Source organism: Aquila chrysaetos, chromosome 18, assembly GCF_900496995.4.
Source record: "Aquila chrysaetos chrysaetos chromosome 18, bAquChr1.4, whole genome shotgun sequence".
In the NCBI taxonomy this organism is placed as follows: Eukaryota; Metazoa; Chordata; class Aves; order Accipitriformes; family Accipitridae; genus Aquila; species Aquila chrysaetos.
Genome location: NC_044021.1, coordinates 25,252,922 through 25,278,322, shown reverse-complemented (window position 1 = coordinate 25,278,322; position 25,401 = coordinate 25,252,922). Strand labels below are relative to the sequence as shown.

The 25,401-nt window shown below is 43.8% G+C and overlaps 1 protein-coding gene across 4 annotated transcripts in view; it reads right to left on the bottom strand.

Moving 5' to 3' along the window:
* Nucleotides 1-1,027: 1,027 nt before the first annotated feature.
* NFATC1 (nuclear factor of activated T cells 1) overlaps nt 1,028-25,401 on the bottom strand; it is a 114,711-nt gene continuing 90,337 nt past the window's right edge. For all 4 annotated transcript variants that reach the window (XM_030042057.2, XM_030042059.2, XM_030042061.2 and 1 more), the window contains one exon: nt 1,028-3,585. In XM_030042057.2, the coding sequence (XP_029897917.1) occupies nt 3,536-3,585 (50 nt within the window). In that variant the 3' untranslated portion in view covers nt 1,028-3,535. The remainder of the gene's footprint in view (nt 3,586-25,401) is intronic.

Genomic DNA, 25,401 nt, shown 5'->3' with positions numbered 1-25,401 from the left:
CAGACAGGGAAGCAGAGAAAGAGCGTTTTGACTGATCTCTAAAGAGCTGGGCCGCATCTGGGTTTTAATGGGCTTGGAGCATCTGCCTCTCCTTAAATTGCGAGGGATTCCGTAGCAGCCCCAGGGAAACCAGGTGTGACAGAGCGAGCAGGGTGTCTCACCCCGTACTCACAGAAAGACAAACCCAAGGCAGAGAAAGGTCTTCATTCAACAAAGGCTTAAATGCGTATTTGTGTCTCCTTGAGGAATTTTTGAAATGCTTACCTAAATTTGGACGGCTGTGGTAGGCACACTGTTGTGCTTACATACTTCGTAAGTTGCCTTTGGTCTAGAGAAATCGAAGCAGCTCAGGTTTTTCCAGCATTTCTGTACGACTTGGCCCATCCACCGGGTGCCACATGTTGGTACGTACGAACGCACCACCCGATGAGGCGACTAGAAACCCCGACCTGCGTTCAGCCCAGCCTGGACTAAGCTGACAGCCCTTCTCCTCCGGGGCAGAGCAGCGGGGCGATGCCGGGAGTAGGACCCGTCACACAGATCAGAGCCATCCTACAGCTCCATCGCGCGAGCCATCCCCTCTGCCCGTCGGCGGGCAGCCTCCCCTCGCCGGGCCGCGAAAGCCTCCAGCCTCACAAAAACAGCTCTCGTACCTACCGCACCGAAGACCACAGAGCCAAAGCCTACCCTTCCCAGCCCGCGCGTTTCAGAAATAGTTCCCGGGAGAGCAAAAGAAACTGTTGTCCGAGCGATACACACAGATGCGAGTACTTTGTTGCATGGTTAGTAAGGTAGTTTGTTTCACCACTTGCAATTCACCCAGAGGGCTCTTTTTAATAGTCAGAATCATCCCTGACAAAAGACTTTTTGAACATACCTATAAGGACTACGCTCTAAGTTCAGAGCGTTGTGGCTTTTTGGTTTTGCTTTGTTTTCCAAAAGGGTTGATGAAAACCGTTTTCATAAACTGACAGCAACAATCACAACACGCGTACAAAAACAAGATAGCAGTCTCATACGGGAAATATTTCTGCTTTCATTTTTATTTTATGAATACATATACAAGAGATGCATAATCTTCCATTATCCAGGCTTAAAAGTAACAGGTTGGGTTCTTTTTTTTTTTCCAAAATAGCTTAAAGAGGAAAACAAGGATGAAGGAGGTGCAACATATCCAAACCATACAGTTGAAAACCTTGCTAAAATTACTGCTGAAATGTGAACATGTGGAGGGTGTGTCTGTGTGTGTGTGTATTGTCCTGTATCATAAAAGCCTCACCCAAGGTATTTATGTATATGTAAAAAAATGCTTTGGCATAACCAGAGATTCCTCCATGCACACTTTGTTGACATTTCTGAAATACTGAGAGAATAAAAGCTGAGAATTATATCATATATCATTTTCTCTCCTTGGCAGCAACGTCTTTAAATGCAGGGGGGAAATGAAGAAGAGTCTGTTGACAAGAGACTTTACTTCCATACTAAGATGGTTATATTAGCAGGATGCAGCAGGATGCAAACAGCTTCAAATAGAAGAGATGGAGATATATATTTATATATATGTATATAATGTAAAAATGCTTATTTTATATAAGAAAGGAAGATTTGTCAAGATAACATAAAATGAACCACTCTAAGACTAGCTTCCAGCAAAACATTTTGCTTTATTGGATCTATTTTCTAGCTACAAGTCAAGCTGACATCTGTCAAGCTTTTTAACTTTTCATATGGCAGTCTATAAGAAATGTTTCATGCAATGTCTACAATGCTAAATACAGGGTAAATAACTGGGATTAAACAGGTGTGGAATAACAGACTATTATAAGGACCAATAACAGCATATTATGTACATATAGCCATATTATATTCTCATGTCTTCACAGTAATGTGCAAATGTGACAAATATGGCTTTCATTTTTTTCTAAAGAAAGTAAGACATAATTATACAGAATAATGTTTTAAAACGCTTAGGAGGATTTCACCTTTTTGTGAAACCTGTTTCAATCTTCATTGCATTAGGGTTAAGGGGCCACCCCAGCACGGAGGTGTAGTTCAGGTGTATTTCCAGAAGGGGGCACAGATTCCTAAGGCACAATATTAATGTTAAACATTTTTAATTTAAGTCATGCTATTTTATTTTAGTTGGGTTTTTTTTTTTTTTTGGTTATATGAAATAATAGGTTGTTGCTAGTTATATAATAAGCGTTTGATTGTAAAAAATACAATGTTAAAGGCTACACTACATGCCTACCTGTAGCTCTAGAAACATTAGCTAATCTGAAAACACACTATACAGCGCTGCATATTAAACCTTTGTGGTTTTTTGGTAATATTCTTTTTCATACATGTAGCAGAGAGTTATAAGGCTTCTGCGGAATAATAACATTATAACTGAACAAATATTTTACACTCTTCCATAATGGTATTTACAGTTACTATAACTCATATTTTGTCATTTGGTAAATAACATGTATCTTGTATGCATCCTTCTTGCCTATCTAAAGTGCTTGCTTAACTGCATGAGGAAAGAAAATGCATACCTGCTTTAGGTGCAACAAACCCTCAAAAGAAGTAGCTGAAATATTTGTTGTGGATCTGAAATGCATTCTCAGAAATTGAAATTATTGCTAAATTCAGTGCCCTCACTAGGCAATCATCTATATTATTTGTCATATATAAATATATGCATATAGACTAGTATGTATGTACATGCATACACATTCATCTATCATGTAAAAGATAGATTTCAATTTTTTGTCCATCAACCTTTTTTATTTTGTGCTATTCAACTCACTTGTGCTATGACTGAAGCCGGATTAAAATCAAAATCTTAACATGCTACTACTAACAATCCTATGATTCATTAGCACATAATAAAGACAATACGCAAAAGAAAGCTGAGATGATGACAAATCAGGAGGCTTTTGAAATGCACTGAGAATAAGGCAATAGGCTGTACATTACAGCAGAGGAAAAGCTGAAGAAATTCTGGAATTCATAAACACATCTTACTGGAGTAGGGATTGCTCTCCCTACTTTGCTGCAGAGTCCTATGCTTTTTTCCAATAACACTCTCCAGAATGCAAGCTCTATAGTTTCTGCACCTACCAACTCTTTTAATGGTAGCAAATTCAAAGCTTATTAAAAATGCCCTGATGCCAAAACCTGGTAAAATAAGGCACTTCCAGGGCTGTATGCCAGCGGTGCCATGCCAAAAAGATCAGCACTGGGAAGAAGCACTCAGATTTTGCTGAGTTTCCTAGTTTTGTCCCATGAAATGCGCCGTCTCGGAGCGTACTCCCTCTTTCTTTTGAGATGATTTTCTTTAAAGAAGCTGTTCTGTTCATCAGTTGAAGTTGAGGAGCTACTTCTGTGTAAGCAGGAGGTAAATCTTCAGTTCCTGACATTCAGTAAGGTGGAAGATCAGAGTGGTACCAGGCAACGTCTTCAGTTTATTCGGTATCTCTCTACTTGAGCTGACACGCCAGCTAAGTCAAAAGTGTGTGTGGATTTCATACTAGGCCCGTATTGCAAGCTACGAATGGACATTGGTACTGGAAAGGTCATTCCTTATAATTTCATTTACTGCAAAGAAAGAAGACAAGAGAAAAGGAATCCATTAGCATCCCACTGCTGCAGGAGGGTCTCTTCAGTACACAGCCCCCCCAAACTTGCATCCATTCCTCGACAGCTTCAGTACAGCTCTGAACCGTAAGCGTAACATCACGAGATAGCTTGTACAGGCTGATCACAAATCAGCAGGATTAACCAAGGTTATTAACATGCTAAATACCATGTAAAACCAGGCATCACAAGAACAGCAGCATCCTGGATCCTTGATTGCATCAAACATATTTAACATTTCAAATCAGTTACAGATAAAACATTTCATTTGCTCTAGAACTGGCTCGGACATGTAAAGCAAAGAGAACCACAGGAAATCTTGGAATAATCTACACCTTCCGTAGAAAGAGCCGTTTGGAAAGTATGTTAGCCATGGTAGGTACTGGTGGCAGAAAGCTGCCAGCCACTGAACCTGGGTATGTGCAGCTGCAATGCCTAGATAGAATACGACTTCACGTGCTGATTTTTTCCACTGCGGGACGGTATTAGGAAACAAAAAAGAAGAGAAAAAACTGCTGTGTGCTTGCCCATTCCCTGGAGCTGGTAACACATGTAAATATATACCCTCCTTTTGCGGTGACCAACACACATGGACATGCAGTCTTCGCTCCTGTCTGCACAGACAGATGGGAGGGACGAGCAAGTTAAAACCCTTGGCAAGAGTCAGAGGAAAGAATAAACAAGGTCCGCTATCTCAGCATCGGCCAGTCAGCCTGCATCTCCACCGATAAAGCGTTGTTTTCTTTATTCACGAGTCGTCTTTCATTCTTTTCCCCCTCCCCTGCAGATCATCAAGCAATACAATTTCCCACACTCCACTTATGTCCATTTATCAGCTTGTGATTTTTGGCAGATGGACGGGAAATGACTGAACCTGGCAAAGGCCATCTACAGTGGACTACACAACATCCCTTTCATTTCCACCCCACCCCCCTGCAGCGACTGCCACCACCTGATTTACATGAAGATAGACAAAATGCCATCAGAAGGGCTATCACCGCTTCTGAGTTTCCCTAACATTGCTGGGAGTGGGAAACACATGCCCACGTCATGGAAGCACCACGGAAAAGCCCGCATTTTCCTTTCCTCGTGGGCTGTTGTTCACCACCATCCAGATAACTTCATGTGTTTACTGGAGAAGACCAAGCCTGTCTAAAACCAACTTCCTGAAGCAATTAGTTGGGGGTTGTTTTTTTGGGTTTTTTCTTTTTTTTTCCTGCAGACTTATTGCCCATTTAGTAACTGCAGCACATGAATCAGTCAGGATTTGTGTCACAGGTCCTGGCCACCGAAACCACTTCTACCAATGGATACGCACACCATGCTTCAGAAAGGAAATATCGGTTGTATTTGTAACTACCTATTTATGGCAGCAAACTGAGAGCGGTATGGAAATGAGATGTGAAGACAAAGCAGTTCTTTCTCTCAAGAGTGCTGTGGGGTTCATCTTTAATTATTACCCAACAGTGGAAACAAATTCGAGCAGCAAGCCCTGCTCTGCGGCAAAGACTGCCCTGCATGCATCCGAACACAGCAAGAAGTGCTACCCCATTTACATGCTGCAAGAGTCCGGACAGCTTTTGGGACCGAGTCTCTGCCTTGAATGCAAACAGCACACTTCTTCTGTGGGATGATTTTTCCATGATGCTTTTGTAAAGACAGTTGCTTTGATAAACTTCTCAAAGCAACATTGGGTGTGCAGCAAAAACACACTCTGGTATCTTGGTGTTGAGCGTGACAATGAAAAAAAATCCTCGTATGGGCCAGACAGTGTCACAGTTTTGCTAACTTTCCCTCAAAGTTTCTGTTACAGCAAATAAAATTAAGATACTACTCAAGGCCATCCTCGGTCTTTGTACAGTTACTTAGTGCTTAGAAACATTAAATAATGAATCTTCACAGCGCTTCTGTACAGTGCGAACATAAATATCACCGGTATTTCACAGATGGGGACAGGGAGGTGGAAAAGCAAAGGAGCTCCCCACCCCAGTCAGGATTAGCCCTCGGGAATCTTGAATCTCAAACTAATGCTACAGCACACGCTGAGATACTCTTGCTTGATTCATTCAGTATGACTTTCAAAAGTAACATGCCCCAGCCTGCCAGCCCACGCTTTCCCCTATTAAAGCATTTAGTAAAAGTATTTCGGAAGCAACTTGATGACATGCCAGTCTAAGAGCCAAAGGTCCATCTCCAAAATCGGCTTAGGCACTCAGAGGCTGCCCTTTCCAGCCACGCTAGGTACCCTCAGCTGAATCCTCTGTCACTCGGGCGCCGTAGGACACATGGCTTACCCCAGAGATGACGTGACTTTTCCTTTCAGCTGGGAGCCCGCTTGCCTTGGCTCGGCCCATGAAACCACCACGGTCCTTCGGTCACGCTCTCTCCAGCCAAACCCATCTGTCCCCGGCTGCAATCACTCGTCATTTTGTTATCAACTCCAACAGGATACAGATTAGACCTTTGGCTTTATTGCTGACTTTTGTTGTACGTTATTTTCTTAACAGAGGTGGACTTCTGCTACCTTGACGAGCAGCAGTCAAGGCTGGTGTCCTCGGGTGACAACATCTGACAGCTGTTCAACAAGTCACTAGGCAATGTCAGCGTGGACTCGGAGACAACTGAACCTCAACCAAAGCGCACCTGTTGCCACCAGATCTCACAACCAAACGGGGCCAAAACCACCAAGAGGACGTTCAACATCTCTCTCATCCATGGCGGCCCATGGACAGCGCGGCTCAGACAACGGTCTCTTTATTTCACTGTCGCCTGTTCCCCTTTACCCGCCGCAGCGTCGGAAATGCAAAAATTCCCAATAACACAGTGGAAAAAACCTACAGAGGGACAACGGTGCATGCAGAAGGCCCAGGTGGGGCAATACGTGATCTGGCAAAGCAGCCGATCTCGTAGAGGCAGACGGCTAGCAGGGAGCACTAAACACGAGAGCTGAAAGGGGAAGTGTGCTGAGAGCGGGCTTTCCCGTGCTGCCCGCCGAGGCACCTGAGGCTGGAAGGAAAACCCTCTGGCGGGTGGGAACGGGGGGAAACCAGGTGGCAAGAGCACACGAAACGCGCTGGGTGATGCTTGCTGGGTTTGGCTCGAAGGCTGCTCCCCGCCACCTCCAGCCGCAGGGTCTAGCACTCCCATGAAGACACTCCTCTCTCCCTCCAGGTCCGAGAAACAGACGTAGGGGGCAAACTTGTTGGGGGGTGTGTGTGGGAAATGCAGTTTTGGGTCAGTCAAAATGACATGAAAATACAGATTACATTTCTCAAATAGTTTCAAATGTCTTTCTTTAGCATCAACATTTTTTATTTCAAATTTCTGGAAGTTTGCTTCTTTTAATACTCCAAAACATATTAACACTTTTGTTGCATGTTAGGAAATGTTTTATTTTGGATCAAATGGAATGTTTTGGAATGTTCTGCTTGACCCAAAACTCATTTTTGTTTCTCTTGGCAAGAAAACATCAAATATTCTTGTTGTAGGCTGACCCAAGACTGTCCTTCCCAACAACAAATCAAAAATTCTGTTACTGAAGTATGGCTCTGCTGAAGTGTCCCGTACATCCGTCTGTACCAGTGTCGCATCTACCACACCAGCCAGTAGCCAATTCTTTGGGAAAGAGCATAGGAACCAGGCACACCTCCAGTGATGCTTTCTCTAGCACACCTTTATGCTGCCGGAAGGCTTCATGAGCAAGAGGAGGTCTGCATCTTTCTTTCTAGTGAACTTTGTTGAACCTTCTTCCATTAAGTTTTCTAATAACCTTCTGAACTTGTTTTGGCCTTCACGGTTTCCTGCAGCAACAGGTTCCACAGTTTAAGGATGTGCTGGTGGAAGAAGTAATTTTTTTGTTTGTTTTAAATTTGTTTCTTGATAATTTCATTTATGTATCGTGTGAACGAGCTGATTGTTCCATGTTCACCATCTCCTTTGCCATCCATCACACTCCTTCCCCTTGGTATCCTCAGGGCTCCAGTCAGTCCTGTAGGACCACTGCAGAACTCCCCAGAGAGGTAAGATATACTGCTTGTGCAGAGAAAATAATTGGTATTTTTCTCTTAGTTCCCACCTTTCTAACAAAATATTTATTATATACTTGAGGAGAGTCAGCTGGTTGCTGTCTTGAATGCTCAAGTTTTGGCTTACAAGCCTGTTACTACAAGAGGATTGTGTGTGCTCCACAGAACAGCAGTATTCAGTGCAAGCAGTATTTTGGCCTGGGTTTGAGTTTCATTCCTAAAGCAAATGCCAGTCTTTGATTCTGCTGCTGCTTGGATACGAGTCCATTCACGTCTGTAGTACCATTCCAGGAGCAGTTGTGTTTTGCATGAGCGCAACATTTTTCAAAGAAAGGTTGCAAAGGCTTCGCTCTCATTTTTAAAACAACATAACCGGAGTACTCAAAAGGACCCATTTTACAGACAGGACAGATGAGACCTAAAGAATTACCTGGCTTGCTGGAGGCCCTGCATACAGTTTAGCAGCAGATCTGGAATAGCATGCAAGATGTTTAATTTTCAATGCCCAGATTAGCACAACACTTCCTTTAAAGCAACAGGTTGATCCCTATCAGGACAAACAGCTGAGTACAATGATTTACAGCACCTTTGTCATCAGATTTTTTTCACTGTTTTTCTGCTGGCTTTGGGGAGGGGGGTCACCATCGCCTTTATAGCTAACACCTACAGTTCCCCACAATGCCTCCCCTCAACTGCTATTTTCCATTGTCACGTTCAGCTTTTCCACTGACAGAAAGTCAAAAAAATAATAGTGCTGAGAAATGCAGGTAACACGTGACCTCTCTACCTGTCAAGGCGTCTGAAAGAGGAACCTTTCCTTTGCTAAACAGCAGATGCCACGGTAGCAGGATGTGGTGAGCTGTTACACCACATTTTAGTTTAATAAGGAGTTTTTTCTTCTTGTATTTAATTTTGCTTTAAAATGCCCTTGCAATGGAAATTTTTGCTTTACTAATTAGCAAAATCAGTGTCTTACTGATGCAACAGTTTGGGTTCCTGCACGGAACAGGACAACCAGACATATCTGAACAAATGTGGGTTCCATATATAGATGTGAACTTCATAGGAAAGGGAGTATTTTTAACATTTGGTGGCTGTACATGGATTCCATCAACTGGCAAAACTTTAAATTTCTGCAGATTTCTGTTTTCCTTGTATCTGACTACTAATATTGATAACATTGTGGCCTTTGGTTTTAATAAAATACCTCTTCTTCTGAGACAAAGTTCTGCCTTCCAGCTCAGATATTGATCCCACTCAGATCACAGAAGTTGAGAGGTCAGCGGTGCAGGGAGTGGGGAGAAGGCACATGCAGGGGGTTTCCACAACTGGGGAGCTCTCTGGGGCTACAAATAGGAGAGCTTGGAAGAATTCATAGTCCCAAAGGCCAATGCTCCCAAGAGTCCGAAAAAATGGAAGGTAAACGGAGAGCCATGGTCAAACCCACAATTAGGAAGAGCTGAGTCTACAGTTTTGGCAGGGAACAACGGCACTTTGAAAACATATCCCACCTCCGTTCACTTTGTTAGCAATAATGGTAAGGCTCCAGTTTCTGGCCGGGTTAAGCCGCTGCCCTTTCACACATTGCACACCGAAGGCTGTGGAAGTCAACGACCGTCTTTCCATCAACTTCAGATCACTTCAGCAGCGGCCCAGAAAGGCTCGTACAAGGAGACCGAGTAGCAGAGCTGGGGGTTATATTCACTGTTGCACCCCTTTCCGACTGCACACTTCTCTTTCACAAGCAAGTTTTTGCGGCTTTCCACTCCAATCTTTTTTAAGGGGTGTGATAGAGTTGAAGTAAAAGGGCACGGAGAGGTTGTGTACACGTCCCTGTTTCTGTGTAAATAGCGACAGCCTCAGCTCTGTTCCTTCAGGATGGTTTTTGGTTTCCTTATCAATAGGAAGAGCCACACAGCATGTCCCAAGACATCTAGGCCTTCAGGGTCACATCAAGCTTTTTTCCACAGCTGACTAACCAACCTTTGCTTGTTACTTCATGTCCACCTGTGACCGCTGGGGACCATCGTCTCTACCACGGAGCAGAACCGAAGCAGGAGGTTCAGATGCCGTAATGCTCTCTCACCGAAAAGGAACAAAAGCAACCTGCTCTGACTGGTGCACGTGTCATGGAAAATACAAGTAACACCAGCTGCATCTTTCAAGCCACATGTGTGAAAAGCCTGTGTGAAATTACGCCCGGATTCTGCCGTGTCCGGACAATAACGCTTCGTCCTTCAGATGGGTGTAACCACCCAAGCAACGCGATGCCATGTTTGGATACCACGCTTGGACCATGTTTGACGCTGGTCATACTGCACAGCTAGGTGTCACATTTGAGCAATCTCCAGAAAAGCGCTGCAGTCCTGAAAGCAAAACTGCCTCACTTTGGCTCATCGTTTTTGCCTTCCAGAAGAATTCACTAGCTCAGGTCAAGCCCTGCGCCGGTACAACTACAGCAACACCCAGGTCAGGGATCTCTCCACACACCTCATTACACAGTGCAAACGTACCCCTGAGTGCTCTGAATTTCTGCTGTTGGCAACAGCTCGCTGCTCACGAGCATTGTGGAGTGGGGACTGTGTTTTCCTCCCCACTGGGTCCAGCTCTGACCACGCTGTCGCCATTCAGCATATGAATAAGGACAGGGAAACATAACTCTGGAGTGAGTCTACAAGTTTGACGCTGACACGACACTACCTGTAGTAATGTTTCGTAGTATGACGTTCACTTTACTGTCTGTAATTACTGCCCTTGGATTTTTCCACCAGCGATGCCACATCATGCTCCATCAGGCTCCTGTGCTCTCATATGCCCTTCATTTCAGATCAAATGCCACATTATTAGCATCACTGAAGAGGAATTCAAAGTCACAAATGAATGCAGAGGAAGCAGAAATACAGGAGGAAAAAATGTTTTCCCTTATTGCCATGCACTGATTTTATTTAAAGAGAAAAATGGCTAAATATAGACACATATACAGTGAGCAAAGAAATGAAGCTCCTGGTATAAACTCCATCACATGAGTAAAATTCTACAGTTTTTATCACGGTACCTACTTCCTCACTAATAAGCAGCAATCCTTTCTGACATACGAAAGCTGCAGCAAACAACATAGAATTATTACTTAAATCACTAAGAAAAATAAGGCTGTCAGAGAAGTTCTTTTTTCAAAGCTAGTAAGTATTGTCCTGTGAATAAGAAAAAAAAATCAGAAAACAGTGATACAAATTCCTGAGGTGCCAGCCTGTAATGCGAAACTATAGATCACATTAAAGCTTACTGAATTAAAAACCAAACAAAACAAGTCTTGTGAAGCAATGGAAAATATAACTTCACACGTTCCATAAAGAAGCCAGATCTTGTATTACCTCAGGTGTCCTGGATGTGTTTAAACCTTAAACTTATTTTTATCTGTTTAATCATAATAAGCCACCACCACAGGGCATGCTATTTTTGGAGACAGCGAATAGGACAGTGGAGCAAGTGAGTGACAACAAGTAGCAGGTTTTAATAAAACATGATCCTCCCATACGAACGTCGGCTTGGCACGGTGGACGGTATTGTTGTGCGCGACAGACATTAACAAGGAATCATTTTCCTACCTGCTCTACCCTCTGCCTTACTTAGCTCAACAGCTCCAAATAATGCAAAATCTCCCACAGTGGCTGCGCTGCGGAGGGCTAATGGGAAAGGTTCCTCGCTGGAGCGCGATGACAGCACCGTGTGGCAGTAATTTAACTGGGGCTCTTGACTAGGTGCCCAGACTAAATGAGTCCCATCCTATCACACCAAAACTCCTGGGTTTGGATTTTTTTCATCCCTCCCATATGCAACCCTGGGAACGCCCTGCGTCTCTTGCTCTGCAAACACTTAGGGATGAATTCCCCGGCTGCTGGGAATTAGCGCAGGAATCAGCAGAGCCGCAGTGATTCCCAGCACACAGGGGTCTAAACTTTAGCTCATTTTTACTCTCAGTCTGAGGGTGGCTGCGCTCAACCTGGCTTAGCTTTTATACCAAAGAATCAGAGAGCCAACAGGAATTTTCAGTAGCCCTCACTGAGGCCAACCTTGCCTGGAGCGGCTGGGGTTTGGGCTGCGCAGAGGCTTCAGGTTCTGCCCTGGTATGATGCAAGCCACGTTTGACACACACATACACACATGCGTGAGGGTAGGGCTGGGCAACAGACAAATAAACCACATTTTAACCAAAATTATGTGTTTACGTTCCTAAGAGCATCTGTAAGGGAAACAAAACAGACATATTTTACGTTTTACACAAAATTTCCACATGACAGAAGAACTACGCAAATGCTACCTAAGGCAGCCAAAACCCAAGGTCGGTACTGCTGGAAGCTTTGTGGGTACCGGTCAGGAAGGAGTAAGGAAGAGCATGCACCGCTTTGCTAGAGACAACAGAAATTTGCCCCTGCCATAAGAAATACAGTAATACAAACTGATTCTGGTGATCAGTTTTACTTTCCAGTTTAGCGCCCAGCAGTGAAATAGTGCTGTCAGACCCCCGCGTTCAAAACTCATGAATCATGCCCTGAAGCATGACAAGAGTGGATTCGAAATCAAAACAAACTTAAAGCAATTCTGCATTTGCCTGTTTTTTTGCCTCCAGACGTCTCCGGCAGTATTTATTAAACCCCGAACGTAACAGAAACGAAACTTCCTTTTTTCCTTTTCCCTTTCCTATTTCCGAACCCATCCCACAAGGTTTGCTGTACGTCACAACTTGCAGTCAACCGCGGCACGGGCAACGCTCGAGACACGAGGCTCTCAAAGCATCCCACGGCTAGGAGAGCAAGGTTGAAGCCCGCCTGACGGCCCCAAGGGCTGGCAGCTCCCCAAGCCCACGGCAGGGAATGGGAGAGGGGGAGTGGGTCTGGACCACGCTGCAAAGCTCTGAGCCCGACGCTGGACGCTGCTACTCGGGGACCTCCTGCCCCGCCAAAGGAGCATCCCATGCGTACACATCCAGCCCAGCACCGGCGATTTCTGCCGGCAGCTGGCACCAGCCTTTTGGACCTCACACGGCAATCCCTGTCAGGCCAGACCGCTTCACATTACTCCAGAAGGGGTTTCTCCACATGCTGGAAAAGTGATAGATTACCTTTAGGAAAAAAAAAAAATAATCTGGGGGTACAGGAGGGAAAAGGGGAGCAAGAGACGATCCATAATCTCCATGACTTAACTGATTTCAGAGTTTAAAAAAAGCCAAATAAGACTGAATTTCTCTATCGATTATACAATTATTAATCTTTTTAGAAGCTTTTCCAACATTGCACATAATGAGCAATTCATCAAAGCATATTAGGTGCCACAGAAGTTGCATTCAATATAAAGGGGTCATTAAGTTTCTTGTAATTGCACATTACTGAAGCTTTTGTTAGTTCTAAATCAAATCAATGGGATGTGCACGTATGCTCTTTAATTGACTTTATGTAATAATAATGTGGCCCCTAGTGATCATCTTGGAATCCTCCAAAATGAGCCACCTTGCGCTGCTGTTCGTAAAAAAACAGCTCATGTGCAGCTGGGCATATCAAATGAAGCAAAGAAATAATGAATGGAAGAAAGAAAGAAGCACCATGGGTCACGCAGGAGTATTTGCTGAGTGCCCTTTGCTTTCCACAGCAGGGAACAGCCAAGAGACTCAGCTCTTCCTCCACTCAACCAGCCTCAAAGCCTGATGGACTTCAGTAGGAGTAACACTGGGCCTCAACACTACACGTGTCCTGGAGATAGGTTCAAACAGGGTCTGCCTGATCTTTTTCTGAGCAAGGAGGGTTTTTTGTTTTTTTAAAATGCACCCTACTTGCCCCGTTATCATCACCATCACCAACACCTCTTGCCTTTATAGCCCTTTTCATCGGCAAACCTCAAAGCGTGTGCTATACAGAAAAGATCAATGCTATTATTCACATTATCTAGCAAAGAGGGCACCGAGGCAGGGGCAAGACTAGGATGCTGCTGCGTACACAACACACGATATTTGTGCTGCTTGGGGGGGCGACCACTGCTGGGCCACGTTCCCACCCAGGCTGCGGTGAAGGCTGAGCTTTGTTTGCGAACCCCTAATTCACAGGAGTTTTGCTGAGGCAGATAAAACGATGGCCATGAGATGACTCAGTGAGTGGCCGGCCACACGCTGCTCGATGGAAGAGAAATGCTGGGTGGGGCTAATAAAATTTTTAATGTGTTTGATAAGGGAAAAGAAATCCACCTGTGAGCCTGCTGGGGGCTAGGCTGGGAAAGGTCGCGCTGGCTGGGGGAAATCCTTAGGTGATGGAACAGGGCTGCTAATCTTCAGCAGTAGGCACAGAAGTAGGGCTAGCTCTGGGAATCTGCACTGGTGGCTGCAAACAGCCTGCAAAAAAAATGATGCAGGCAAATCGTCAGGTGATAGATTTGCTTGTGGCGTGATGACCTGGCCACCACCGTAATGCGAGCTGAACGTAATGCCACAGGATTTTATTTTAACCACGGCAGCGTCTGTTGCTGAAGAACGCTGCAGTTCAAAGAGCAATGCACGTCCTCTCCGCCGTGGCTCCTTGGAGAAGAGCGCTGGCAGTGGTTAATGATACTCTTGCGTTGGTTTTGCACTACACTAACTACGCTAGCTAAAGATCTTTTCATGACACAACTCCCATCCAGTTTGGGTGGGAAGGTTTGATACAAAGCAGGCTGATTTCATAGAGAGACACTGAAGACATATCAATGCAAGCTGGGCCATGATGGGGAAAGCACCAGCTGGGCGTTATTAGGTTATTAGAAGACGTAGCTGTGAAAACCACCGTGTCCAGACAGTTGCTGGACTCCAGTACCCCTCGGATGCTAAAACCGCCTATAGCAAGCGTCTCAAATTAGAGCAGCTGGAAGAATACTCTTATTTGTATATGGTCCCAGTGCGACAGAGCTGCAAACATGGCAAAATGTCTTTTCCTCTTTTCCCCTCTCCCCCATGCTGTGTTAAGCTGCAGAATGGCTCCTTAGGCTGGACTGACAGAGCAATGTCAACAGAAAAAAACACCAGATATGGCTGCAAAAATTCAGTAAGAATCACAGCCGGGCTCCCAGGGAAGAAGAAACCTTCCCCCTTGCAGCTCAATGCTTGACACGGGAACCGTGCTGAAGCTCAGCGCTCTCCACTAGAGAGGAAATTTATTCTGCCCCAAGAATGAAGCACGGCAAACCTGCGGCCAGCACTAGAGAACTAGGAAAAAGGCACTTGACAAACACAGGCGTACAACACTCATCTCTGAAGCACACTTAAGGACCTGAAATTTTATTCAGAACGTTTGCGTTACACTTTCCAAACAACCATTCGCAATGTGCGACAGACTTATTTTCTGCCTCTTTTTGAGTACTTGGACTCCAAAACCCTCGCTTCTCGATAGCTGAGAAATGACAGGGTGCTTCCACGGCCCAGGCTGTGATCTGGCAACGCATCCGAACTCCAGCAGGAATTTGGCCTGCACTTCGAGAGGTGCTCCAGGCAACCAAATGAGTGGAAGAACTTTAACAGCAATTCAAGAGCAGCTTTAAAAAACTTATTAATGCTACAATGAAGAAAACCGGCTGCTTACGTGAGATTCAGTCAGGTAAGTCAGCCAATTCAGATCAAGAGGTGAACGCACGGAGCCTAACACAGCCGTTTCGGAAAATCCACACAACTACACATTGCCCAGAGGGACCAGCGCTCCCCGGGGGGGTTCAGCCAGAACATGCAGACCCCGGGACCTAGCTGTGGGCATGCAGATGTGCAACATCTGGCTCAATCTTCAGAAGCATCCTTGTGAGAGGAGCAACCCAGCAAGGGTCAGCTCTTGCTGAAGACCTGAAGACCCTGGGAACGCAAGGGGCCTTAGGGACGTAAAGGACATTTTGCTGATGTGATGAAAGAAAACAAGTTAGGTGCCACAAAGGTTTTGGTGAAAGGCTGCGCAAGCCGACTGCTGTTTGCTCCACGCAACAGCCCTTCTTGTGCACCACACCTTTTGTAAAACAGAGTGACATGAAACAAATTATCATCTCCAGTAGCTTCCGTCTACACACATTTCTGAAATACTTTCATTCCAAACTGTTTTGAGAGGAAACATTATAAAGAATGGAAACCTGGCAATTAATCGGATGGAAACCGCTGTTTCCATTTTACAGAATAGGGAAAAAAAAAAGAGAATTATAAAAAGAATACCCAACATTAACTGCTAAGTAGGGAGATGAAAGATAAGCAGAGGCCAGCGACTGGGAGCACTCGTGCGCTGCATGCGTTTACCTGCATTTGGATGTGGTTCTGAAGGGTGGGTCAGACCCGTAACCCATATTTGCCGTTCTCGTTCAAAACCACATAAACACCTAGTTAGGAACTGGGTTTTAACAGATGAAAATTCTCTTTTCTTAAAAACTCACAAAATAAATACCTTGACATTTTTTTTCAAAGTATGGACGAACGGCTCTTCTGGTCAAGACACAGAGCAAATATTTACAGGTGCTGGGGAGACACCATTTCCTCCCCTTAGGCTTCAACCTAGTGTCTGCCACATAATTTTATCCATTCAATGAATTTTTTTTTTCCAGACATCTGCCAAGAGGAAATAACTTTGCTGTATTGGGAGTCTGGGAATCCTAGAAAACAATCTTAAATCCATAAAATAATTGAAGTGCAGTTTTACTGAGCTGTTCAGTTCGATTCTGATTTTTATTACAATGTCAACAAGAGTTTAATTTGTTTTAAAGTTTAGGTTCTTAAATCTGAGTGATATACGGTAGTTTACAGCTTGCTGGCAACAGCTACTGTGGAAAAAAAAATGGAAAGTGCATATAAAGGCGGTTCTAAGTTTGACATTGTGAAAGCAGGGAGCAGTGCCAAGAGCAGCAAACAGCATGGCTTTCCCAATCCTGGCTGGCTTTAGGGACTGCTTGCTATTGACATCAGTCGCTATGGGATACATTTCCCTGCTCTAACAAATCTCATCTGGAGCCTGTAATTAAAAAATAAATGTCTCAAAGTATAATTTCTTTCCCTAAAACATTTACAGATGTTAACTAGATCGCTAATGGTGTGAGATGTCTGTGGGCGGACATCTTCCTCCTTATCTGCTGTGTCAAAGAGGAAGATTTCTTTATTAAAACCAGTTCTAAAGGTAGTATCTTTTCCGTGTATGTCTTTGTGTATGGGGGTGGTGGTGTCTTTTTTTCTAAACCGCTTGCTGAACTGAAAGGTTTGGAGGTGTTTTTTTTTATCGTTTCTTCTTTTTTTCTTTTTTTTTAGAAGTCATCTCCAGAGTCAGCCTGCTTTAAAAGGTATTCAAAGTGGCTAAAAAGGTCTTTGCTTAGCAGATTAAGAAGTATCCCGTCTGAGCTGTAAAATTATAATAATAATAGCGGTAGTAATAATAATAATAGTAGTAGTGATGTAAGTTTCTTGCTCTAGTGACTTTCCACCAGTGCCTTTGGCTGGCGCCCTTTGCCAAGTGCTGCTAAAAGCATTTATGGGAGCCCGCCGGACGACCGGGTAAGCTGATCTGCTTTAGGCGCACACCGGACACGAGAGAGGGGAGAGCGTAAAAAAAGGGATGAGCTTTTAGAAACGCACGTCCCCGGGGAGGCGAGAAGGGGTTTTCTCGGCCGGCGAGGGAGGGTGCCGGCGGCAGCGCCTGGAACGCCGCTCCCAGCCAAGCGCTCCTCGGCTCGCACGGCTGTGTCGAGCATCGCCCCGGTACCCCGCAGGAGGTGATGGCTGAAACTCTCCTTCCTGACACGCGCAGCCCAGACACCGTTGTCTGCTTGGGCCTTTCCCCCTGCCAACACCCCCCCTTCTCCCTCTCCCTTTTTTCTTTTTTTCTTTTTTTTTTTTTTTTTTGCAAGCGGCTTTGATTGGAGCCAGAGCCTGGGGTAAATCAGAGGAATTTCTAGATTTTTCTGAGCGCTGCAAGCTCTCGCTGTTTTCCGGTACCTACTTCCTGCCATATCTAAAATAACAGCAGCTGCAGGGGCCTGATAGAGAAGAGCTCCAGGGGACAAATTCTCACAAATGGGGTGGGAAAGAAGAAAAAAAAAAAAAAAAAAAAAAAAAAAAGACAGTTATTAGGGAGCCGATAACACACAGAGCCAGCATCAGATTCATTGTTGGAGTCGATAGCACCGTAGGCTGTGGATGTTGTTGTCAGAAGAAAACAAATCCTGTAAAATGGCCATGGGAATGATAAGTCTCCACGCTCACTGGGATAACAGAGGTAGCTTTACAGCACTTGTCCTATTGTATGGAGTATCGTGCCTCGATTAGCTAATGTCTCCGAGGGCCAGATAAGCGAGGATGAATGTTCTGCCCTAGAAGCTTTCATGCTTTCTCTTTGTCATGGCTATCTATGGAGAGCTGCAACAGAAAGCTTTGCACACATAAAGCAAGCCTCCCGCTTCAGAGAAAAACATTACAGAAAATGGAAAATTGTTGAAATTACCCCGTTTTCCATGGAGGACGCACGGTGCAGTGTTGTCATGGTCTTGTTACAGACCACACGGAAGAGTACAGCAACTCAAGAGACCTCCAAAATGGCACAAAGGGACCTTACATACCTGTACGACAGCTACGCCAGGAGAGAAATTTCTCTTTCCTACTGGCATAAAGGGGGACAGAAACAGGCACGGTGCTTTTACCCAAAATATACTTATCCACTAGGCAATGTGCAAGAACGTAGGGCTCCTTGAGATCCCTTTGGCCTAGGCCTTGTAACCAACACAAACATTGCTTTAAATATCAGCACACCCAAACAACCTAAGTGAGGGTTCTTAAAACCCTGCAAGTCAGTCACACTACATATACAATACGGACAGTATTTCAGATTATTGTATGTGCCGTTAACCTTTACATGTTAATGTAATACAATCTTTTACAGTTACTTCGGGAACTGTAACTTGTGTCTGCATCAACTTTTGGGCCCTTAAATTTTCACCCAGTACTAGAGGTTTTCATGCATTACTTTTTTTAAGAGCATGAAGTGATAGGTTCTCGTAATTGTAAGTTGAAGCCTGATCCAAAGAGCACGGAAGACAACAGAAGGACTCCTATTCACCTCAATGGGCTTTGCATCAAGTCCTTACTAAACACAGGCAGGTATGTAAAGGTGGTCCATAAATGCACAAGGTACAGGTCTGATGGATTGGCAGGAAAGAATCAGTCACTGCGTTGTAAACACCCTATTTTGCTCGTTATTCCCTAAAGATTATTTGAAATGTTTTAATGTTGACATGCAAAAAAGGCAAGAAGATCTCTTATTTTGCCTGAACTTTGAAGCATACACAACTTCTCTGATGTCAGCAGACTTACTTCTGATTCCTACCACTCAAAGAGGACAACCACATCACTGTGTTTACTTCAGTGTGTTGGCTTTCATGCATATGCGTGCGGGTACAGTTTGATCTAGAGCCCTACCTGCTTTCTAAGGAATACTGGAAAACCATACACAGGGTTTTAGTAGCATGTGGTTTTTCTTTTCTAGATTCTACCATTTCTCTAGACCTAAAAATCCTTGCTTTGCTTGAGTACACAGCTCAGCTGCCAATTTTTAATTGTTAAAACCAGATTATGTTAAGCTACTTGGTTCTTCCCCTCCCCAAAAGAGGCTCCTTTAAACAAGAATCATCTTTGGTTCATGTTCAGGTAACAACAACTAGAATTATGACAAGTTTAGACAGACTAGACAATATTCTAGCCTAAACTCATAAGACCTAAACCAGTTAAAATAATTTTTTTTACAAAAAAATCACCCTTGACAATATAAAGAAAGTGAATTTGTATTTCTGCAAAAGTAGAAGTAGTTAGAAAATGAGGTATTGCCTAATCCTGTTTAAGCACTGTTATGGCTGTGCTGTATTACATATGCTTATAGAATAGTACGTTTATGTAAACTGGTTAAGGAATTTGGGAGTAGGATTAACGAACTTTCCTTTCACACTAGACTAGATCGGATCACAGAAGGAGATCAATCTGTCACAATTCCCAACTTTTGCTCAAGAAAGGCAAGCATAGCGAAGGTCAGAGACAGACTAAAGAGCAGCACTGCAATTATTTACTGACATGAGACTGGAAAGAATATCACATAGCTACATGGAGCACAACTTGGACTTGAGACACATAGGAAAGAATGGTTCATTTTATGCCACTAATCGTAGCCAAGGATTAAGATATTTTGGAAAAGCCCTATTATTTCTCATTCTGCAAACCAGGATTTCATTACTGGTAAATCATTAAATTTATGAAGTCCATTCATACAAATTAATTTCCTTTCCTGATTTCCATTGGCATGTGAGATACAGATACATAATATAAATAAAGGTCTGTAAAGGAAAAGAAAAAGATACACAGAAATGTCTGTTTGTACTTAAAAGTGGGGTAATCTCAAGTAAGAGTGTAGCTAGAAGAACTGTCCCTGCAACTAGTACATTCATTCTTAAATAAATGGGTATAGGGTCTGAACAGGTAGAAATCAGTGCAGCTGCACTACATCTAGATGGATCTATGCTGATTTACTCTAGTTGTCTCTATCAAGAATAACCAAAGCTAAGTTCTCCCACTCTAAGATTTTCATTTTGTAGCAGCAATGTAAAATCTAGATGTCTTTTCCATGTTAGGAGAAATGTTCCTCCTCAGACATCTTAAAGAAGAATTCTTGCAATCGTTTTAGTGTGTCAAGGTGTGGGGTTTTCCCCCTGCAGTGGTGCTTCCCCTCAATGAAAGTTTTTCATATCAAATTTAAATCTGTCTTCAGACAGCTTTCTGAACACCGACATTTTTCAGAAAATAGGCACAGGGAGGCAGTGGCCCGCATTGCTCAGGGGACCATGCACAACAGAAAGCATGATACAGCCTCGTTTGGCATCACAAGCATCTGCCAGCTCCTCCCCGAAACAAGGTCTTAACTGACAGCAGAGAAACTACGTTCATCGTTGCAGAAATCTAGATTTCATCATCAGAGGAACCATAAATATAGGCACTGAAACATCAGGTATATGGCTGGCTGATCTCTAGCTGGCTGACCAAACGTTTCACGACTCACACGATCAGACATAGGCAGTCCTGTCTCCTAGTACCTTCCTGACTAAAGTGAAAAAAGACAGTAAGTTTGCTTTAAATTTCAAAAGAAGATTTTTTTTCTGAATATTCACCTAACAACCAAAGAAATGGACAATCCGCTTGTAGATTTCTTGGAAGGAAATCTGGCATCTCTACCAAAAGTCAGCTCACTTTTCATACTCTCCTCTGTGCTGAGTGCTTGAATCTGAAATATTCTTCATAATAATAATAAAGTCTACCCCACTGTTAGCTAATTATACTGTTATACAAGGGCAGGCCCTGTTCCAGCAAACTAGTTCCTTGGGGCAGAAGGTGCAGCTTGAGTGCAGAAGCCAGCGGGGCAGAGACTCTGGTACTAGATCGTAAAAATCAACAAAAACCCCTGGACCATACAGAAACATTTGCATTTTGTTGCTTCTCTGCTTTAAGACGGTGATATTCCCCATAACAAAATACCGCAGTAGGGAAGGGTTTAGAGAGGAGTTTTCTCTTTTAGTTGAGCAGATGATTTTTTTTTTTAAAAGTATCCAAGTGATTTTGGTCTGGAAACACTTACAAATTTTTGATGAGACACCATTCAGTCCAGGTGCTTTTCCCAAGTTAATATTAAATATAGCTTTGGAAACTTCAGCAGATGTTCTGATTTTTTCTAGTTCAAATTTTTTTTTGCTACTACTCTGCCTTTATTTAAATAGCTGACTCTAATTGATTCTTTAATACAGTGATTCATAACGTGTTGTGAATCTTCTGTTAATTTACTTGCGACTCTGTTATTATTTCCCCCGATTTAACACATCCTGTTTTAGAACATCCATCGAAGTTGATGGAAAAATTTTTCATGGCATTTGGATCATATCCTAAATGTAATTTGAATGCCATCTTTTGAAAAGTTGCAAAGTAAGGGGATTTCCTGTTTTATTCTTCAATCATATAACCTTGAAAATGAACTTTTACAAATCCCCCTCTGCCTTGTCAAAGGCTGATCACTTCTACTCCTTCTAGCAGTGTTTTTTCTGGGTAATTTCTAATTGGGGAAGAGCCAATGGATAATATTTTCTGATTTTTCTCATTTTTACTGAATGTCCTGTTACACTGCAAGAGAAGTGTTAAAACTGAGATGAAAATTTCTCACTAAGTTCAGGTGACGTGACTGTATTTACTCAAAGACCACTCCCCCCCCCCCCCCCCCCCTTCTTTTCTACCATATTTCTGAGTTTTCTGGGGGCTCCTTACAGGAGCTCTCCCCACCCAGTGGTAACACCGAAGCCCTTTCCTCGCCCCTTAGAGAACTTGGCAATAGAGCATGGAACTAACTCCCAGGGTGATTTGAGGGTCCTGCCCCGGTGGAGCTGGGCCCCCAAAACCTCCGACCTCCACACAGTGCAGCCATCTCCCTGCAGATCAATACAGACAAACAGACTGACCTGAGCTTACCGCTCAGATGCATTCTCTCCCCTGATATACCTAAGTTTAATGAGCACATTGCTCATTTCATCATCTCCTCTCATTTTTCTCTGTACTTTAATTATTTTGGGGCGAAGTGGGGTATTCTTTAGATACACTTTTCCATGGCAGTCAAATCCTGGGCTATTAGTACTCATTTGTACCATTTCGGTTTTAAACAAACCCCTCTCTCTCACACCCACACTCACCCTTTCCCCTCTTCTTCCAAAATTCATCTTTGCTCATCTTTTTTTTATGCGGATGTTATATTTAACCTTCCTCTCATTTCTCTTTTTCTCAAGCCTTCTTTCACTCTAATTACGCCACCAGCTAGTTTCACAGCCATACTCTAAGTCTGAAACTTTAAAATGCTTGCTAACCCTGCTACAGCATCATGAGAAAGCTTCTATTTTTTTTTTTTTTCAGTAGGTTTCCCAAATAGAATAAATGAATATACACACAGGCACTTGCTTGTACTTGTCACGAAGGGCCCCGATCGCCCAACTGCGCTGAATCTTTGCCGGGGAGCAGCCCCACGCAGAGCCCCTGCTCCAACTGGGGGTCCTGGACTCCTGTCACACAGATCTGACTCTGCCAGCAAGTCTGCACCAACTCAGCTGAGGGTAGCAGCTATCTCTGGACTTGTAAACTAGCTACTAAAATAGCGCAAGAAGATGCTTTCACATTAGCACGTCCTTCCGGCAAACCTTTCCTTGACTTCAGCACTGCTGGCTCCTCTTTACGACTTTAGTTTACCATTGAAATAGTGTGAAATATCTGGGATATTGGATTGCAAAAAGGTAAGTCTAAACCCTCTGCAAAGGAGATGGTCACCTTTATCTTGGCAATGCTGGCTGTATGCCCAATAGGGCAGAAACCAGGAGTTTGTCTGGCAAAAACGGAGGTTTGCAGGTTCCTACCGAGTGGTGATCCAACACAGTATGTCCAATTGTGAGTCTATGGTTTGAACAGACTGTAGTGGTGCTTGTCTGGCCTGTCAAGGTCCAGCCCGGGTTTCTGGAAACAGTGGGAGAATTCCTGGAAAGTTCTCTGAAGCAGCCACTGCTGCCGTGTTTGTCCGCTGATGCAAAAAAGCGTAGTCTCCTTGTGGTTGATGGCACTTTCTGCCCTGGAACCAGTTTTGCTTCTTTTTCTTTTGCAATGAGGTGTTTCCTCATCCCAACCTACTCTCTATGTGGAAGAAAAAATAAACAAAAATCCCTGAGAACTCTTTCAAAGTGGACCGGAGTAGAGCAGCCATCTCCATCGCTCCCTTTCAAGGAGACCTTGTGCAGTGCCTGGGTGAGGTCCATCTAGCCAGAGCTTGGACTCATTATATCTTTCTGCAAAACCTGAATTTGCATTGCATCGATTCTAGCAATTTCAGGAAGTTCTAGCCTTTGACTGCTACAACCCAAGGGACAGCTCTGTATCATTTCGCACAACGGTTAACAGTTGATGAATTCGGGAAATTTCTCAGAAGAAAGAAAACAAACAAGAGTGTACGTAATTGAAAAAATCAGAATCAGTTCTCTGCTAACCTCTTTGTATATGACAATTTCACACATAAGCATTTTAGATTGAGAAGAACATTTGAACCTCCCAGTACTACTGACCCAGAGAGATATTACTATAAGGAGAAGATGCCTGGAGAAGTTGTTAATGGCTCATGCAGATGCTCTGAGGTGAAAGCCCTCAAGTGAATAGCTGAGTCCAAGCGCAGCCTGGAACTTGGTGGAAGGCAGAGTTATCACGGGGGAAAAAAAGCCAACTAATAGTGAAGAGATCATCTTTACCAGTTGCTTCAGTCTTCCAAAAGAATAGCTGGATAGCAAAAGCTCAGATGGCTGAGAAACATTCAGCAGCAGCGACAGCTGCAGCTCAGAGGCATGCAGCAGCGTGGAGACAGATTTCAGACCTGCAACGGGCATTTCAGTTCAGAAACGAACTGTGCACAACAGAAGGTCCACAGGATGGACTTCTCCACCTGACCTCACGTTTCTAAAAGGTTTTACTCAACAGGCACCTGCAGGATTTTCAGAGAAGTCAGTCATGAGTAGAAGAGACTTACATCACTCTTGCCCACCACAACTTCAAAGCAGCAAAAGAATTAGTATACCAAGTCTTACAACTCATTACACTTAAGTCTGTGTATGTGCGCACACATATATATGCACGCACTTACTTTATGTGTGTATGGGTTCGCATATACCGGATAGAAATAAAAGTTAAATATTCTTCAGTTTTGTATTTTTGGAGGCTTGTGAGCCAAATAGCATTTTTTTCTATTTCTTAAGTAATTTGCAGAAGCTTTTGCTTATGAGCTGGCAATGAAACACGTATTTTCCCTGAAGCACTAGAAAAAGAACTGACTGCTGCTCCCAGGGAATCAAAATTGATTCGCAGTATCTACTGCAATACGTATTCTGTAACCCCAAAGATATCACAGGAGTTATGAAATGGAACAAATCTTCAGCCCTAGCTCCCGCAGAAATCTAACATCAAGAGCAATCTGGACAGCACAGACATGAAGAGTCAAATCTTGTCTTCTGCACTCTCATATGGCTGCAGAAGGGCCAAAATTAAGTAGAAGAATCATGCTTTAGTTGTGCAAAGACAAGGCAAGTGACGAATGTTCTTGTGCACACACGATGCTTGGATAACATGAGCTATAACCATCTAAGGACCGAAGAATTTAATCCACTAATTATGGACTTTGATAGCACGTAGCATTGCTTTTCAAGACTGTTCAAGTGCTCATATTGCAATTCATGTGCTCAGGGACTGTACAGCTTGGCAATTTTGACACCCTTGCAGCACCATCTCACTTTGCTTTCCGGTATTTGTCTTGCAGTAGGCTTCAAAGTGTGCAAAATGTAGAAGACCTACTGACAAAGCGAAGCCTATAAAGGAGGCAGAGGGCTGGTCCAGCTCCCTGGATCGCAGACAAACCCAGCCAGGCTGGCCAACGAGGAACAGGACCACGGTTTTCCTACTGCGTTTCTTACTCACCGATCGTTTCCAGGTATTTTCAACGCCCAGAATTTGCAGGCTTCCTCAGTGACAGAGGAGGAGGGGAACATTTTGAGGGTCTGCTTTTTTTCACAGGCTTCCTCCCAGCCCGGAGATAAGCCCGTTGCGGAAAGCCTGTGCCCCCTTTGGTTGCAATCAGCATTAGCTCCTCGGAGAGGAGGAAAGACCAGGAGCCAGGTTATCAGGCAGCCCGCT